This window comes from Eutrema salsugineum, unplaced genomic scaffold (assembly GCF_000478725.1).
Source record: "Eutrema salsugineum unplaced genomic scaffold, Eutsalg1_0 scaffold_8, whole genome shotgun sequence".
NCBI classification, from domain to species: domain Eukaryota; kingdom Viridiplantae; phylum Streptophyta; class Magnoliopsida; order Brassicales; family Brassicaceae; genus Eutrema; species Eutrema salsugineum.
Window position 1 is genome coordinate 1,164,540 of NW_006256414.1, and position 16,166 is coordinate 1,180,705.

General features: G+C 34.0%; 4 protein-coding genes across 4 annotated transcripts; 1 reads left to right on the forward strand and 3 right to left on the reverse strand.

The window, feature by feature from the left end:
* Positions 1 to 788: 788 nt before the first annotated feature.
* LOC18010125 (indole glucosinolate O-methyltransferase 5) lies at positions 789 to 2,285 on the reverse strand. Its single transcript, XM_024160223.1, is given in 5 exon segments — positions 789 to 1,141; positions 1,228 to 1,292; positions 1,396 to 1,706; positions 1,811 to 2,157; positions 2,160 to 2,285. Coding segments are annotated over 5 exon segments (1,149 nt in total). The 3' UTR covers positions 789 to 841.
* Positions 2,286 to 3,570: 1,285 nt separating this feature from the next.
* On the forward strand, positions 3,571 to 5,760 carry LOC18010113 (RHOMBOID-like protein 2). The gene is made up of 4 exons (XM_006391716.2): positions 3,571 to 4,076; positions 4,670 to 4,833; positions 4,933 to 5,096; positions 5,202 to 5,760. Exons 1-4 carry the CDS (start codon positions 3,790 to 3,792, stop codon positions 5,550 to 5,552), a joined length of 966 nt encoding a protein of 321 aa, XP_006391778.1. The 5' UTR covers positions 3,571 to 3,789; the 3' UTR covers positions 5,553 to 5,760.
* Positions 5,761 to 5,961: 201 nt separating this feature from the next.
* LOC18010337 (cytochrome P450 87A3) lies at positions 5,962 to 8,122 on the reverse strand. The gene is made up of 9 exons (XM_006391717.1): positions 7,923 to 8,122; positions 7,517 to 7,838; positions 7,279 to 7,428; positions 6,946 to 7,197; positions 6,784 to 6,873; positions 6,623 to 6,701; positions 6,411 to 6,517; positions 6,183 to 6,310; positions 5,962 to 6,076 (listed from the first exon to the last, which is right to left on the reverse strand). Exons 1-9 carry the CDS (start codon positions 8,120 to 8,122, stop codon positions 5,962 to 5,964), a joined length of 1,443 nt encoding a protein of 480 aa, XP_006391779.1.
* Positions 8,123 to 10,584: 2,462 nt separating this feature from the next.
* On the reverse strand, positions 10,585 to 13,757 carry LOC18010138 (phosphatidylinositol glycan anchor biosynthesis class U protein). The gene is made up of 14 exons (XM_006391718.2): positions 13,527 to 13,757; positions 13,385 to 13,432; positions 13,240 to 13,300; positions 13,086 to 13,118; positions 12,765 to 12,889; positions 12,467 to 12,601; positions 12,301 to 12,377; positions 11,964 to 12,220; positions 11,777 to 11,833; positions 11,519 to 11,687; positions 11,380 to 11,437; positions 11,209 to 11,294; positions 11,047 to 11,103; positions 10,585 to 10,881 (listed from the first exon to the last, which is right to left on the reverse strand). Exons 1-14 carry the CDS (start codon positions 13,693 to 13,695, stop codon positions 10,789 to 10,791), a joined length of 1,425 nt encoding a protein of 474 aa, XP_006391780.1. The 5' UTR covers positions 13,696 to 13,757; the 3' UTR covers positions 10,585 to 10,788.
* Positions 13,758 to 16,166: the final 2,409 nt, after the last annotated feature.

Below are 16,166 nucleotides of genomic sequence, written 5' to 3' on the forward strand. Positions count from 1 at the left end.
CGTGTTGAATTGTGAACGGTTTTCAAATCATGATAAATCCTTCCTTTAGTTGATCAGAATATAACTTATCAATTTTAGTTGGCAACTAATTCTTCTAATAACTTTTTTTTCTCTTTGCTTCTTTATTTCTATTTGCTTTTTGGTAGTTGTTGGTTTCAATGGATTTGAGGCCGAAGATTGTTTGGTAGAGAATATGTGGCTTTCGGAAATGAAATGCTTATATAAGTCGATAAAAGTTATTTATTCGATTTAAATGTCTTTGACTTGAAAAAAAGTTAGTTTTCAAATATTTTCAAAAACTATATTGTTTTTAAAGATAAATTCTGTTAAAGAAATGTTTAATATTTTCTGCATATTGTATTAACAAAAGTACAATTGGTTAATTCTGCAAGAAAAAAAAATACCAATACACACAATATTACACAAGAAATATCCATTAACCAAAAAGCTCCTCATGCACGAAAAAGTACAAACTCTGTCTCTATGTCAAGGAAACAATTAAAAAACAAAATCTGCATTTTTTTTTTGGTTCAACTTAAAAACTTATATTACATCGGCATATAATTTTGACGTAAATTACAATTGATTAAATTACAACTCTATTGCGAGACAGAGTGTCACACTGATTACACACTAAACAATCACCACAATCTTGAAAAAGTACAATGCAATACATAAACCATATTATACTCTAAAAAAAGGAACACCATTGGCATTAATTAACAACCAAAAAAGCTCCTCAAGCTTGTATTTTTTATGTGTGTGAAATACCAGGTTTTCATTTCATATATAGTCTACACATGAATGGGATGATTGTTTGTTTTTGGGTAAAACTTCGAATCTATTTGTGGAGTTCAACAACACAAAATGAATATGCACGACATATAACTTCACAACGATGAAAACCAGAATCCGAGGCTAGAGTCTTGATCTGGGAAAAAGACCTCTCCTTACCACCCGATAATTGTGTTAACATAGTCATGTCCATGCCAAACACAATGTTAGAAGAGAGGTCTTTGATCTTTGGTTTTTCGGGTATAATCATGTCGACTATTATCACTTTTCCTCGTTTGGAAAGACTTTGCAAACAATTTTTCAGAATCTTTACACAATCTTCATCGGTCCAATCATGTAGTATCCACTGCCATGTTATTTCATAGTCAATAATACTATATGATTTACCATGAAATTATCTTCTGATAGAATGAAGTGCATATATGGACTTACTTTCATCAAAATGGCGTCTCCTTTTGGAATTTCTGTGAACATATCTCCTGAAACATGCTCCACTCCTATAACATTGAGCAAAACAAAGTATAGCGTTTTAGGATATAGTTATCAAAGGTAGCACTTCAAATACAATTTGTAAATCTTATCAGTTAATGTTATATATACCTGGATAAAGAGGAGCATGGGTTAGAACCGAGGGTAGATCGAAATTGATGCCCTTAATATGAGGATACTTGGAAGTCACTAGACCTATAACGGTTCCAGTTCCTCCTCCCACGTCCACTAAAGTGTTTACATCTTCAAAACCTCTGTAAACTTCTAGAACTTTCTTCATGGTCAGGGTAGAAACTTCTGACATTGCCCGGTTAAATAACTCGCCAAATCGTTCGTTTGAACCAATGTATTCGAAGAGGTTCATGCCATGAGCAGATGTGAATGCATCTTTTCCTTCTAATATCACATCTTTGAGATGTGGCCTGTTAAAGATTAAATAGAATTAATTTGTTCTTGGACCGGTATTATTAAAAGGTCTACTTTTTATTTGGCTTGTTTGTGAATAATGAAGAAAGTATGTACATACCAAGTCTTGAAATAGACTTCGCTTAGGGCTACCATAAACAGAGAGGCGAGAGAACCGGAGCCATCTCCACGGTTCAAGAAAAACATGCAAACCGGTTCAGCAGCATAGAGCCTCTCGAATTTGACAGCTTGACCGTTCTCTCCGGTTTCAACTATACGGTACTTCAAGATCGAGTGACTGGCTAGTAAAACCAACATCCGGTCCAACAAAACCGGTGCCTCCGGGTTGGTGGGTTTGGTTGGGAGACGAAGTGCAATCTCAGAAGACGAGAGCCACACACCTTCATCTACGGCTGCGATCGTGTCGATAACGCCAAGCTCCAAGGCTGATTTGAAAACCACGGGGATCGGAAGGCCACGGTGTACAAGATCCTCTCCGCTAGCAAGCTCACTGTTTCTTCATCAAATCGTTCTTTTTCTTTGATTAGACTTGGTTTAGTGGATGTGGTTAAGGGATCTTGAGAATAGTTTGCCATTGTTTTGTGGTTGGTTGAAAGTTTGAGGAAGATAGATAACAAAGATAACGTTCACATTTAATGTCACTGGGACACTCGGTTATACCAAATATATTATTTTCATGGCAATTAGCGCAATTATTAATCATTGTACATGTCTATAAGAAACAAAGCTCTTGTCTAGATTTTGTCTACATCGACTATGTTTGTCGCATAGAAATATATTAACCCATACATTTCGTCGATGTAAATATATTCTTTTGAGGAAGATCTTTAATTGCGCTGGACGTTATTGCTTACAATTGTATTTAAATTTATATAATATTTTAAAAAACATTCTGTAATGATATATGAACAGATGTATTTTTGTTGTTAAAACTGAAACTAATACGGCTAGTATTTAATTTGTCTTGTAAAAAAGAATAAATAATACAGAGAAAATTAGCTTATTTATACCTCAATGTATGTATAAGTTCGGTTTATACACAAATTCGGGTGCTGACTTATATTATATGCCTGAACTCAACATTTTAGTTTTGTCATACAGAAACTTAACAAAACCGAATAAAAAAAACTTAACAAAACCTATTAATTTATAGATCGTAACGCTGTGAGTCAACAACCTTTAACCGTAGCAGAATTAATAAATGATGTACAATAGTTGATTTCAAAATATGATATAAGTGACTAAACGGTGGCCAAATTTTTAAATTATACCTAGTGATGCCGAGTTGCCGACATTGTTTGAGTTTATTGCATAATATGAGTCAATAATATTGTGTCCTTTTATATGCTGTCGCACTCGCAAACAAATTGGAACGTTGCTATATTAAGTTTTTGTCATCAGAAAGAAAGTATTTAATATTTCGCAAAAAAAAGGTATTTAATATATAAGTAAATCAAAATATTACTATTATACAACTTCATCTTCTTTTTTCTTTCACAAATTTTATCTTCTTTTATTTGTTTTTTTTTCTTCCACCTTTGTGTCTCAGGTCTGAGTTGTTTTTTTACTCAGAAAAGAAAACGGCAAAACCTTATTAGAGAGGAGCTGGCACCACCGCCTAACTCGCCATTGACACACCACCAAAGCTCTATTCTTTTTTTTTTTTAATTCTACAAAGATTGTAGATTGAGACATACTGAGACTAATATAATATCTACTTACATTTATAAAACTTTATAGATAAACGCGAAATTCTTTCTTCCGTCGTAAACGTTAATTCTTTTTTCTTCTTTTTGAATACGTAGAAACCCCTAAGAAGAAGAAAAAAGCGTTTTTTTCTACTTTTAATATATTAAAAAGGTTACAACTTTTGCCTTAATTCTCTCTCCCTCTCTCTCGAGTATTGATGTTCTGTCTCAATCTCTTGTTCCTCTAATTCATCCTCCTCCTTTCTTTCTTCGAAGCTACTTCTCCTGATTTCGTATTTGATCCGTTAATCCAAGCTTGGAGACATTCCGATTTATATAACCACATCGACATAGATCCTGAGATTTTGAGGATAGAGAGAGAAGCAGAGTAATGGCGAATAGAGATGTGGAGAGAGGAGGGAAGAATAACAGAGGAGCTAATAACACCAACAACAACAACTATTTCTACGATGAGACTTCCCACGAAACTCATTGGACTTCGTGGCTGATTCCGGCGATTGTAGTGGCGAATCTCGCCATATTTGTCGCCGTTATGTTCGTCAATGATTGTCCTAAGAAAATCACCGGAGCTAACAAAGCTTGCGTCGCTAAATTTCTCGGAAGGTTCTCGTTTCAGCCACTTCGAGAGAATCCTCTCTTTGGCCCATCTTCTTCAACGTAAGTTTACTTAAAAACCTCGAGATTTGAAGACTTTGAGTGAACCTAATCTACCCGAACTCAGATTTAATCTTCTGGGTACCTGAAAAGTGTCGATTTTTATTCCAATTCTCGATTGAATGTTATCTATCTGCTCTGAAATTCCATGGATATTGAGCTCAAGCTTGTGGGGAAAGTTTACATTTTTCTTCGGTAATTAAGAATTTTTCTTAATCTTCAATCGCTCCTAGTACTACTCGAAGTCTGTTGATGTTCCGTGTACCTCAGAAGTCTCAATTTTTTTGTCCGAATTCGCAAAATATGAATTTGATCTCTATTGTCTGTTAATGCCTTGGAAAATGAGCTCAAACTCCTTAATTATGCATTTAGCCTAGCTAGGATTTGTTAATTGATAAAACTCAATTGAAGTCTTTTCTGTTCTGTTTAAAGCAAGGCGACTTGTGGATCCAATCAAAATGGTTGGATTTAAGATTGTGAATGTCATTTGCAATTGTTTTATTAATAAATCTAGTGGTTGATTTGTGTGTGATTCCTTGTTTTGGTCTTGCTCGTTTGATCGGTGTATTCGGTTTTACACGGATTCTTGATTTTAGATTGGAGAAAATGGGAGCTTTGGAATGGAGGAAAGTAGTACATGAGCATCAAGGATGGAGACTTCTCAGTTGTATGTGGCTACACGCCGGTATAATTCATCTTCTTACCAATATGTTGAGTTTGATCTTCATCGGTATCCGCCTTGAACAGCAGTTTGGCTTCAGTAAGTGTTTGCCTCTTTTAAGTACAAACACTCTTTTACTTCCATCAAGTTTTCAGATTTTTTTATCTTTATCGTGGGGACTATTACCTTGTTGTGCAGTAAGAGTCGGGCTTATCTACTTAATATCGGGTTTCGGTGGAAGCATACTCTCGTCTCTTTTCCTTCAAGAAAGTATCTCTGTTGGTGCCTCTGGTGCTCTCTTTGGACTTCTTGGTGCAATGTTATCTGAACTTCTCACCAATTGGACTATCTATGCCAACAAGGTAGCTACTTTTGTCCTTTAAACCGGCCTTAACCGGAAATGTAGCATTGTACTAGCATTGTATCTTTTGGCTTTGATTGTAAAGAAAGTGTTTTTGGTTTTGCAGGCAGCTGCTCTGATCACACTCTTATTCATCATAGCAATCAACTTAGGACTAGGATTGCTTCCTCGGGTTGATAATTTCGCGCACATTGGAGGGTTTTTAACCGGATTCTGCCTCGGGTTTGTCCTTCTTCTCCGACCACAATACGGTTGGGAAGCTTCCCGCACCAGCACTTCCCGTACCAAACGCAAGCATAGCATGTACCAGTACGTGCTGTTTGTAGTCGCAGCGGTGTTACTTGTTGTTGGGTTAACAGTTGGATTAGTGATGCTTTTCAAAGGAGAGAATGGCAATAAACATTGCAAATGGTGTCATAGGCTCAGCTGTTTCCCTACTTCTAAATGGAGCTGCTAATCATCATCATCATCATCATCATCATACTGTAAAAGCTTTTAATGTGTGTTCTTGTAACGTTTAATCTCGTTGTTCCTTTTGCCTTTGATATCTCTTTAGCCTTTTATAACTTACATGTACATTACTGAATTCGTCTTGTGTAAAAAAGGGAAAGAAACAAAAGAGTGTATTACATTTGAAAATAAATAAATCACACCTTGTCAACTCTCAACTAAATTAGTAGTATTGTTGGATTGAAGATACTTGATCTCAACGAATGTTTCATTACAGAGCTTGATCTTTTATACATGGCACTAACAATTTTTTAAAAGAAAGGTGCATTCCAATATGATATAAATGAGTGCATATTGTATATATATCTTACATATTATTGTACATTCTCTGGTCATTTAACAAAAAAATGTGTTCATTAGTTTTCTCCCAAATTTCTTTGAATCTCTTTCTTCTTGAGTCTAACATGATACCCATTTGGAAATTGCAATCCAGGAGTTCGAATTATGTTTCCTCCGCTGATTTCCTCCCACCTGATCAAATCCAAGAATCAAAAATTTACAACAAAGTCAATAAGCATTTAAATCAACAAATGAAGAAGAAAAAAAAAAGAGAATAGCTTATAAAAAGTTGTTGAACCTGTATTTTGTGACTAAGCTATGAAGGAAAACTGCCATTTGGACTTTGGTGAAGTCAGTTCCAACACAGAATCTCATTCCTCCGCCAAACGCCAAGAAATTTTTTGATGCATTAGTCGATTCTGATCCCTGATGAGTTTCATCAGTTTGATTACTTTTGTTTCAAAATTAAATTTTTTACAGGTTACTTAGAGTAAAAGATATCCAGAAGATATGATGAAACTCTGACCTCCCATCTAGATGGATTGAAGACAAGAGGATCTTGATACTTGTCTGGATTCAAATGTACAGCTGGAGGACAAACCATCACCGCCCAACCGGCTGGAATTGTATAATCTGATACACCATTTTCAAAGTCATTAGTTGATTATATATAGAAAAAGTGGAATTAATTTAATATATAACATTTTGTTGCTTGGTGACTTGGTTTATTGATCATACTTTTGTACTGGATATCTCTCAATGCTTTTCTGAAAATTGCAGGAACTATATTTGCTAGTCTCACTGTTTCGTTTATGAACTGCATATAGTATTCAACATTTGGTTAGATGAGGCTACGCGTTATTGACATGTATATAATTAATGAAACTGTTGTAATCGACCTGAAATGTGTAAGTCATTGATTTGTATTCTTTCCATGTAAGTCCAGAGTGAGCATCTTCACGGTTTCTCAGAATTGCTTCATGCTCTTCCTGGTAAAGAAAATAAACTTTTATTAAACTAATGGTAGTAATCAGAAGCTGGATTTTAGTTGTTTTACTGACCGTTAAACGTTTAAGAACTGAAGGGTCTTGTGAGAGGAACTTGATTGCTAAAGTTAAAGCAAGAGAAGTTGTTTCGAAGCTGGCGAAAAGCAAGACAAACATCAAGTCTAGTGCAATTTCTTCAGTGAGAATTGTCCCTTCTTTCTTGAGCTCTTCGATAACATAATCGAAGAAATCACTAGGATTCTCTCTTGGCTTATCGCGCCTCTCCTGAAGCATATTCCTCAACATCTTCATCGCTCTTTCCCTTCCCTGTAAAAACCATTCTAAGCTTGAGAACTAAATACTATATTAAAGAGAGTTGCTATTCTACAAGAGACCTGAAGTAATAACCTTTAAGCACTTGTGATAAGCTGTCCCGGGGATGTCAAGAGGAAAAGAGATCAAACCGCGAATGAACGCAACAAAATTTTCCCTTAGATTCTCTGAGGACTTCTCTGGATCATGGCTGATCAACTTTTTGGCGGTGAGATCAAATATCAGCTAATTAAACAAGAAAGTAATAACACCAAGTCAGAAACTAAGAAATGATTTAAAAAGAAGGGCATGAAAGTATTTTCTTGAAACTCACGCTAGCAGTTGAATCTTTTAGTTCAACTGAATCTTGATTTGACCAGAGCTCTAACTTCTTACATGCACTTTTTTCAATTTCAGGAAGCATCTTCTTGAGACTTTCATGGCCAAAGAGACTCAATACCATGTGCTTAAGGTACTTATACATGAACCCATGTAATGATCCTACATTCTGCTTTCCAAATATCTCAGTGAAAGTGTCAGGATACCAACTCTGGAAACAACGGCCTTCTTGTTGAAACACAAAATAACTCAAATCAGAGTCTGTTGATACAATAACTGGTCTCCCCACAAGGCTGGTCTTGAAGATTGGTCCATACCTTGCAACGTAAGTAACAAAAATGAAAAAGGATTTAACTTTTTGTATACAAATACAACTCTGAAAGAATGAAGAAAACACTCACTTCTTAACCCTTTCTTTGATAAATTGTGGGATGTCTGAAGTTGTGTTAGGTTTGAAGAAATGAATCGTCTCGCCGAGAAGTGGTAAGCCCATAGAACCTGGTGGAAGCTTCCCTCTACATTTAGGGTTCCTCCATTTGTAAACCCAAGTTGTGATGCTTATCAAGAATAGAGAAACCCAAATGCACAATGGCCACAACATTACTGTAAGATCGAGGATTGTAATATGTTTTGTTCTGATGTTCTTAAATCTGTTTATCTCTAACTTGTTAAATAAATAAATAAAGAAAGAAAGAAATTGAAAACGTGCAGAGGAAAAAGACAATATTGAGAAGAGAAGAGAAAGCTAAACTGCTGGCATGTTTTGTCAACTAACCATATGATAACTCCTTAAATAGAGAGGCAAGTCCTTACACATCTCTGTTATCTGATAATAATAATAAATAATGCACTTTTTAAGTAGTTGCATATTGGAACAATTTTTGTTTTTTTTTTAAAAAAAAACCCCACATCTGTTTATAGATACTATTTAAAGGAGAAGAAGTTTAAATTCAGTAACATGAAGGTTCCTCTATATATTGTTTATTGTGTCTCTTTGACCATTAATTATGGCATTAAAAACCAGACTCATGAACATAAGCCAAGTTTTTTCCACCTTCACTCTCTAATAAAGATAAATAAATGCATATTATTAATTGAAGTTAAAACTCAGATAGTTGAACACACACACACATACAAATGTTTCAGTTTTTACACTGTTGACTTCATAATTGTTTATTTTGTTCCTCTTTCCATATCTATGCTAAATATTCCAGTATCTAGTGCAATCTTTGACATCAAACTAGCAAAAATAAACTCACAAATAATTTTTTTCTAAAGTTTGTTCACATTCATGCTTAGAATCTCTTGTTTAGATCTTGTTGCCAAGTGTTTTTATCATATAGTCATTATCTTCATAATAGTTTTAAGAGTCACTTGTCAAACTCAATATCTGAATGCAATAATGCATACATCAGCATTTAAATCCTTATAACCACTGTATCTTGCATAATATCTGTTCAGATTCTAACCTAGATTAATAAAAATTTTCTGTCTTTTTTTTTTAGCTTTAGGTAAACAAAATCTGACTGGTCTTGGGGACCCATTTGGTTTATAGCCATTGAGCCACGGGCTCGGGAATTCTGCATTAACAAATCAAGCAATTCTACAAGATAACTAGGTAGGTCGCTGTGAAAACTCTCCATTATAAATCTTCATTACAATGGAATTAGATTTTATATTTGAGTGTCCCCAAGTTGGCGACAAAAGGTGTTTTCCTTTTCACGAATCTTGGGGTCAAAAAGATGTTTAGACTGACACGGGTGATTAAGACAAAAGATAAGAGCTTATGATCAGTTTTAGAGAAGGCTGATTAACATTATGGAACATTGTTTTAATTGAAATTATTTAAGTGTTTAGGATTTTATCAAGCTTTAAGATTTGGATGATTAAGATATAGGGACAGCTGCAAATCACTAGCAATTTTTTTATTAACCGAGAAACCTAAATCTGTAATTCGGACTAATCCTATGTAAGATAAAGTATTTTTCTCATTGAGACCAATAATTTCCTTTGGGATAATTTTTAATCCTCTTTTTACGTGTATAAAATAATTTTTAATCCTCTTTCTTGTGATTCTGTAAACATTTTACATTATACATCTTCTGAATTAAGGGAATAAACAGGTAAAAATAAATTACTGTACTACATTATTGGTTCCAAATTTCCAATATAACTATTAACTACTATGACAAATGAAAATGACAATCGACGTGAATAATGCTTGTTGCTTGGGTCCTACGTGTTGTATTTTCTACGTGGCAGAGACTAATTGGCGGCGTTTTAACACGGAAAGTGGGCCCACGTGATCCACATCTTCAGACTCCAATCATATTACTATTTGTTTATATGTTACTAAAGAGGACGAAGTCATTATCCTAATTAATATTACATATATTTTTTCTGGTAATCAATATAAACTAATAAATAATGTACAAAAAAGAGTGAGAGATTTTTACATGAAATTTAACTCTCCTTTTTAATCGTGTAGTAAAGTTTTCAAATAACAACAAACTCACACACCAATTAATTCATCTAATGAAATAAAATGATGGAGAGAAGATTAAAATGATTTTGAAGAAAAATGATCACACATCTTAAGTAGAGATCACTCTTATGTTTGGATAATATAAGAAATTGAAGGATAATTAAAACAAAAGTTCAGTTACGGCGCAAGAGAGTGGTCAAAAGCTCAATATAGGGATACATATACATACTGGCATCAGAATCAGATTGACCTATATTAACTCTTTCTTTTCTTTTTTTGTAAGGGAAATATATCTCTAAAGAGAAAAATAAGCAAAGACATTAATGTATATTTTATAGATACACTTATAAGCTAAGGTTTTGAACAAATTGAGAGAGCATGTGTATTACCTCCACGATGATAGAGAGAATTGTGGAAAAAGCCTCTTAAATGGTGTAAATCAATTTTCCTCCTTTTTGATCATTTAAATTTTCTTAAATTTTCCCCCTTTTTTTGTTAAATCACGTTTAACTTTTACAAAACAGACAAAAAAAAAAAGAATTGAACTGAGTTAGACCGACACTTCGCAACATGTTGTCTCGGCACAAATTTCAAATTATAATTGTTACTTTAATCGCAAGGCAAAGGAAATTTTGTCTTTTGTATGATGTTTAACGAAAAAAACCGACTCACACAAACACGTGTGGCCAGCGTTAAGCGTTTGCGGTTGACCTAATCGCACCACTAAGCTAAGAACCAAACTCGTTTTCTTCACGTGTGTTTTGCATTGACCAGCAAATGGTTTAGTTCTTGACTTCTCGATTGGTCGAGTTACATCTCTTAAGCGCCCGGTCGTGGTTCAGCATTGCACTTACGCTCTCAACCACGAAAACGATCTGTAAAAGCCGCAAAAACCCGTTTTTAGTCAAGAAAACCCCAAATTACATTATTCTTTGATAAAAGACTGATACTATCATCTGTTGATATCAAATTTGTGCACTACATGAAACCAAACTCCAAGAATAATGAACTTGGGAAATGGATTCAGGCCTATATTTTACCTGGAAGCATGCATAGCCAATAGCGTTTCCGAAGTAGAAATTCGCGTTTCCAGTACCCTGAAATGAAGAATCCAAATAGTTGTTCTGAGTTTACGATCACTATGACATTTGCATGCGAGTTCTGTGACATATTGATTTATGAACTGAGCTGAAAACAATTACACGCCATATCCAGAGGTTATGCATCACAGGGCTGAGGAGAGAAATCCCGAGATATCCACAGAAGAGGAAGAACGAGAACTTCATATCTATACATGCAAAACAAAATCATATTTTAGTTTTATGAGCACAGGCTAAACATTGCAAAAGAGAGTGTGAAGTATTTGCTTTTACCTACTAACTCATTGACAAACAATGCCCATAAACTCAAGTATAAAGCCGAATCTCCAACCTGCACGAGGTCAAGTAACGTTTATGGATACGATTCTTCAAAAAATATAATATATAGTTCACTATGAGTTCAAGTACTTACTGAAGGGTAAGATTTAAGAATCGAGGAGATCGTCAAGTATATGAAAGCCAGGAAGCAGGGCCGATGTTTCAATCGTATGGCTAAGGGCAGTAACATAAACAGAATATTTACGTGGAAAACTATCAGGAAGAAGTTTCTGAAGAAGTCGAAGACTTCTGCAAAGAAGTACCTGAAAATGAGAGGAAGATCACTAGAGTTTAATAAAGGCAGATAATGATATGTCTTATTCGTCACCGAATCATATGACATTATATTTACCAAAAGACTCCGATGTTCGGTGACAGATCTTCAATACTAAGAATGAAACCATATGTCCTGTAATAGGATGCCAAAAAAAACAGAACTCTTTAATGATAGAGAATCTTAGTTTTCTCCTATACATAACTATCAGAAACTTAGCATATGGTGAATTAAATTTCAGTTTATATTCAGAGGTAAGGATCACCTTTTGAACATCTCCTCAAGCCCACCATATTTACTCAGTGATAAGCCACATAAAACCAACACATACAGCGACCACAGAAGTACCCAGAACACAAAGTGCACGACTGTTTTCCATAAGAAGGGAACGCGTGTAGTCTGCTTGAACTTAGCCTTTTTAGAAACAGAAGAGGTTGATCTGTCTTCGTTTTCTACACTTTTGGTCTGAAGGAACAATTTTATAGGAGGAGCATCCAAACCATATCCCAATAGAAAGATCATCTGTAGGAAATACACAAGAGCGATTAGAATCTGCTTAATCTGGGAAATGTGACATACATAAAACCGGAAAGGATACATACTGGAATCGTCAGGGTTGCCGGATACAGAGATAAATGTGTGGCCATGACTAAGCCAAATGCAGCCAGAGGAACTCGTCCTGCATAGGTAGATAACATCGTTTTTCCACCAAGATTGCTAATAAAAATCGTAAATTTGCTCGCATTGCAAGTATCGTTATCTTCTTACGAGTAACTGCTCCATAAAGCGCCAGTATGACAGCCAGATTTTCGATTGGAGAAGTTGATAAGCCCACACAAGAAACGATTGTGAAAGGATTCCACAGGTACACAAGAGCAGAAATATCACCGCAACGTAGGATCCCTGCGGAGAAAACGTAAAAGTAGAGATCAGTCTTTGCCTTCAAGTAAATAGTTGCAAGAAAAAAGAGATTTCTTACTCTCTGCTACAGTCTCAGTGAGCCAAAACAAATCTGTATAAATAAGATAGATGATACTTTGAATCCAACAAAATGACTCAAATTTACCTTTATCCCTTGACGACTTAAGAAGGCCAAGTAGCCTCGCATTCAATCCATAAGCCATCTGGAGTTTCTGACCAATCCCTCGAAGAAGCATCGCACTTAATATATCTGCAATAACAAAAACCAAGCTGTATCCAAGAGAATGCTTGTATCAAAGACATGTCTATAAAGTTGTTGATGTATATACTAGAACATTGAAAGATGATCTCTTTTACATGATTACATCTCTTGATCTATACTCACAATCTAAATCCACCTAAGTTTTCAAAAAAGCTCAAATCTGAGAAGCAAGAGTTCACAGAAATGAAGAGACATCGAAAGTACCTGCACAAGAGGAGACTTGGTTGCCCATTAATCCTGCAAACACCCAAATTGTCTTCCAATTAAACTCAATTCGAACAAAATTGAATGTTTGATATGATTCAAGCTTCAACAAATCGCAAACCCTGACATCGAATCGAATTACAGCCACACTGACCTCTGAACAGTGAGAGGTCCGAGAAGCGAGAGCAGCAACGGCGAGCCATGATACATAGATCCTGCCCAACACAGAATTCAGCTTCCAACAGCCTAAAATTTCAAAATTTTAAAGGATCGAATCTGAAATGAGTAGGAAGAAAAACCTGCATATGGTGACATCGAAGCTTGCTTCAACCAGTAACCTTCAGCAACTGAAAATTCACACAAGAACGGAGAAATGTAAGCAGAATTCGAGATCGTAAGGAGATCAAATGTGTGTGAGTGAGAGAGAAAGAGAGGCTATACGGCGGCGAATGCTTGTGAGAGGTGTGGAGACCTCCGGACGGGAAGATAGATTGAGATTTCCGGGGAAGGAAATCAAGATCAATCGGAAGAAAACGGAAGATAAAGCCCAAATCCAGAATCGACATGGCTTCTTCTTCTGCTCCTCCGCCATCTCTCCGTCGTCTTTCATCGTCTCTGACTCTTTACTTTTCCACGTCTCCGGCGAGTGAAAAGAGGCGACCCAGACGAAAAGCCGTCCTGACGAAACGACGACGAATTGATATTAGGCTTTAACGAAAGCCCATTAATTGTGTACTAGAAAAATCACTGAATTACCTCAACACTCATTACTTATTTAATGTGTTTTTTCAAATGCAGACGTTTTTCGACTTCATTGATATTGGAGTAGTAAATCGGTCAAGCCTATTATTACTCACAGACTGAGACTGGTATACCTTCAACGACCCATAAAACCGTGTGTTTTTTTTTGTTTTGTTTTTTGTTTCACAAATTTATTGAAACTCAATTGTTAATTCAAGTCCTATTCTTTACATGTGAAGCCAATCCCATGACCGAGTTTTGGTGCAGAACAAAGTTGCTAGACATTGTAGAACCTGGCGTCAGAAATGAACAAGAGTTTTTATTAAAACATAGTTATATTGTATACACATTGTAAAAACATAGTTTCTTTGGCTTAAATGTCTTTTAATTTCTTCAAAGACATTTATTTTTGCTAAAGGTTGTTTTATTAAAATGCAAAGTAACTAATACAAGTATATGACCTTTTGGATCATACAAATGGGAGGATATTTTAGGGAGATGAGAGATTAAGTATCCACTTAGTCTAATTGCGGAAACACACAATGAAACACAAAAACTAAAGAGAAAGAGAATAATGGGTGAAGATAATCTCATGAGAAATTTGTACTTGTGATCACCTGTCGTCCACGAGCATCTCTTGCATCTTTTGAGATGGTTTTACTAGCCTATCCCACAAAGTCGCTGAGCAGATGCAGACATGCCAATGTCTTGTGAAGACCAGGTGTTAGGATTTCACACTTCGAACACTCGTAGCTGGAGCACTAATATAGTAGAGATTTGTGGGAGACTCTCCATTCTTCTTAAAGCAATTTTAACACCAAGTTAGATGTAAACAGTCTTTACCATGACAATTGATCTTTAAGCTTTTACTAGATTTTAACCCCTGCGTCCGCACGAGATTGTATTATGTTTTATTTCTAATATAAATTACATTTATCTTTTTTGTTTAGATATAATTTGTTTTTGTTATTTATTTTTTTTAAATAAAAAAATTGTAATCAAACAGTAAAATTTGTATATTAGTAGAATAAGAGTATACGTTAATTAAGTATACATTGATCTAATGTTAATTATAAACTTTGTTATTATGTGAATTTAGATTTACACATAAACAATCTTTATATCTATGAATTTGCTAATTTATCCGTTTAGTTGTCTTAAATCATTTTTAATATCTTACATGTTTTGACAAACTAACCCGTATAAGACTATAATTATAATTGTATAACCCTATAAATATTTACTAATATGGAATATTTGGACCAATTGATTATGAAAAAATATAATAAGATATTTATTTACTATTTGTGCTATTAAAAAATGTATATATATATATATATATATAAACGTGTCAATCTGTTAGTTTAATTGTCTCAAATCATCTTAATATCTTACATGTTTTAATAAATTAACTCATGGACCTTAAATATATATATATATATATATAACTCTAATCAGCTCGATCATATTATTGTATAATATAAATATTTATTAATTTCAAATATTTGATATTTTAGACCGATTGTTTATGATAAAATACGATAAAATATTTATTTACTATGCATTTTTATAAAAATATTATTTAAATTTTAAATTTTAAATTAAATCTTTCTTGTATTTAAGAAATTTTAAAGTATTAAAATTATTATCTAAATTTTCGTTATAAAATTTAATTATATTTTTTTTGAATTTAAATTAATTTGAATGTAGATTTTTGTAACTAAATTTAATCATAAATTTCTAATAATTTAAAATTTAAATTAAAGATGACCTAGATTTTATGAAACTTAAAAATATCTAAATTAATAACTAATTTTCGGAAATTAAATATAAATATAAAATAAAATATCATAAAAAAATTTTGAGAGTGTTTGGAAGCAAGCACTAAATGTGCTTCTGTTTTAATATAATAGATTTTGTTTGATTAAAATTGATCTTCTAGCTTTTTATGCAGTACTACATATTAATTAAGATTAACAAAATGTAAACTTCAAAAAATATTGGACCTTACCAAAAAAAAAAAAAATATTGGATATTCGAAAGAAAAAAAACTGGATAAGTATTAGTTCATAAATATGAAAACGTCTATAGTTTGATGAATATATTTTTATGCACCTTTTTTAGCTCATTTATGTATTCTGAAAAATATAATGTTTACTGGTTTAGTACCCAAAACAGTTTTCTTTAAATATATTTGACTGATGTAACACAGCATTAATTCATGACAGGTAGACTTACTACCGAAAATAGTTAGAGATATTGGTTTCTTTTCAGTAAATTGATTTATATAAGCAAGATGTGTCATAATACCACAGAAATTAACTAGTGTCATGTAAAAAA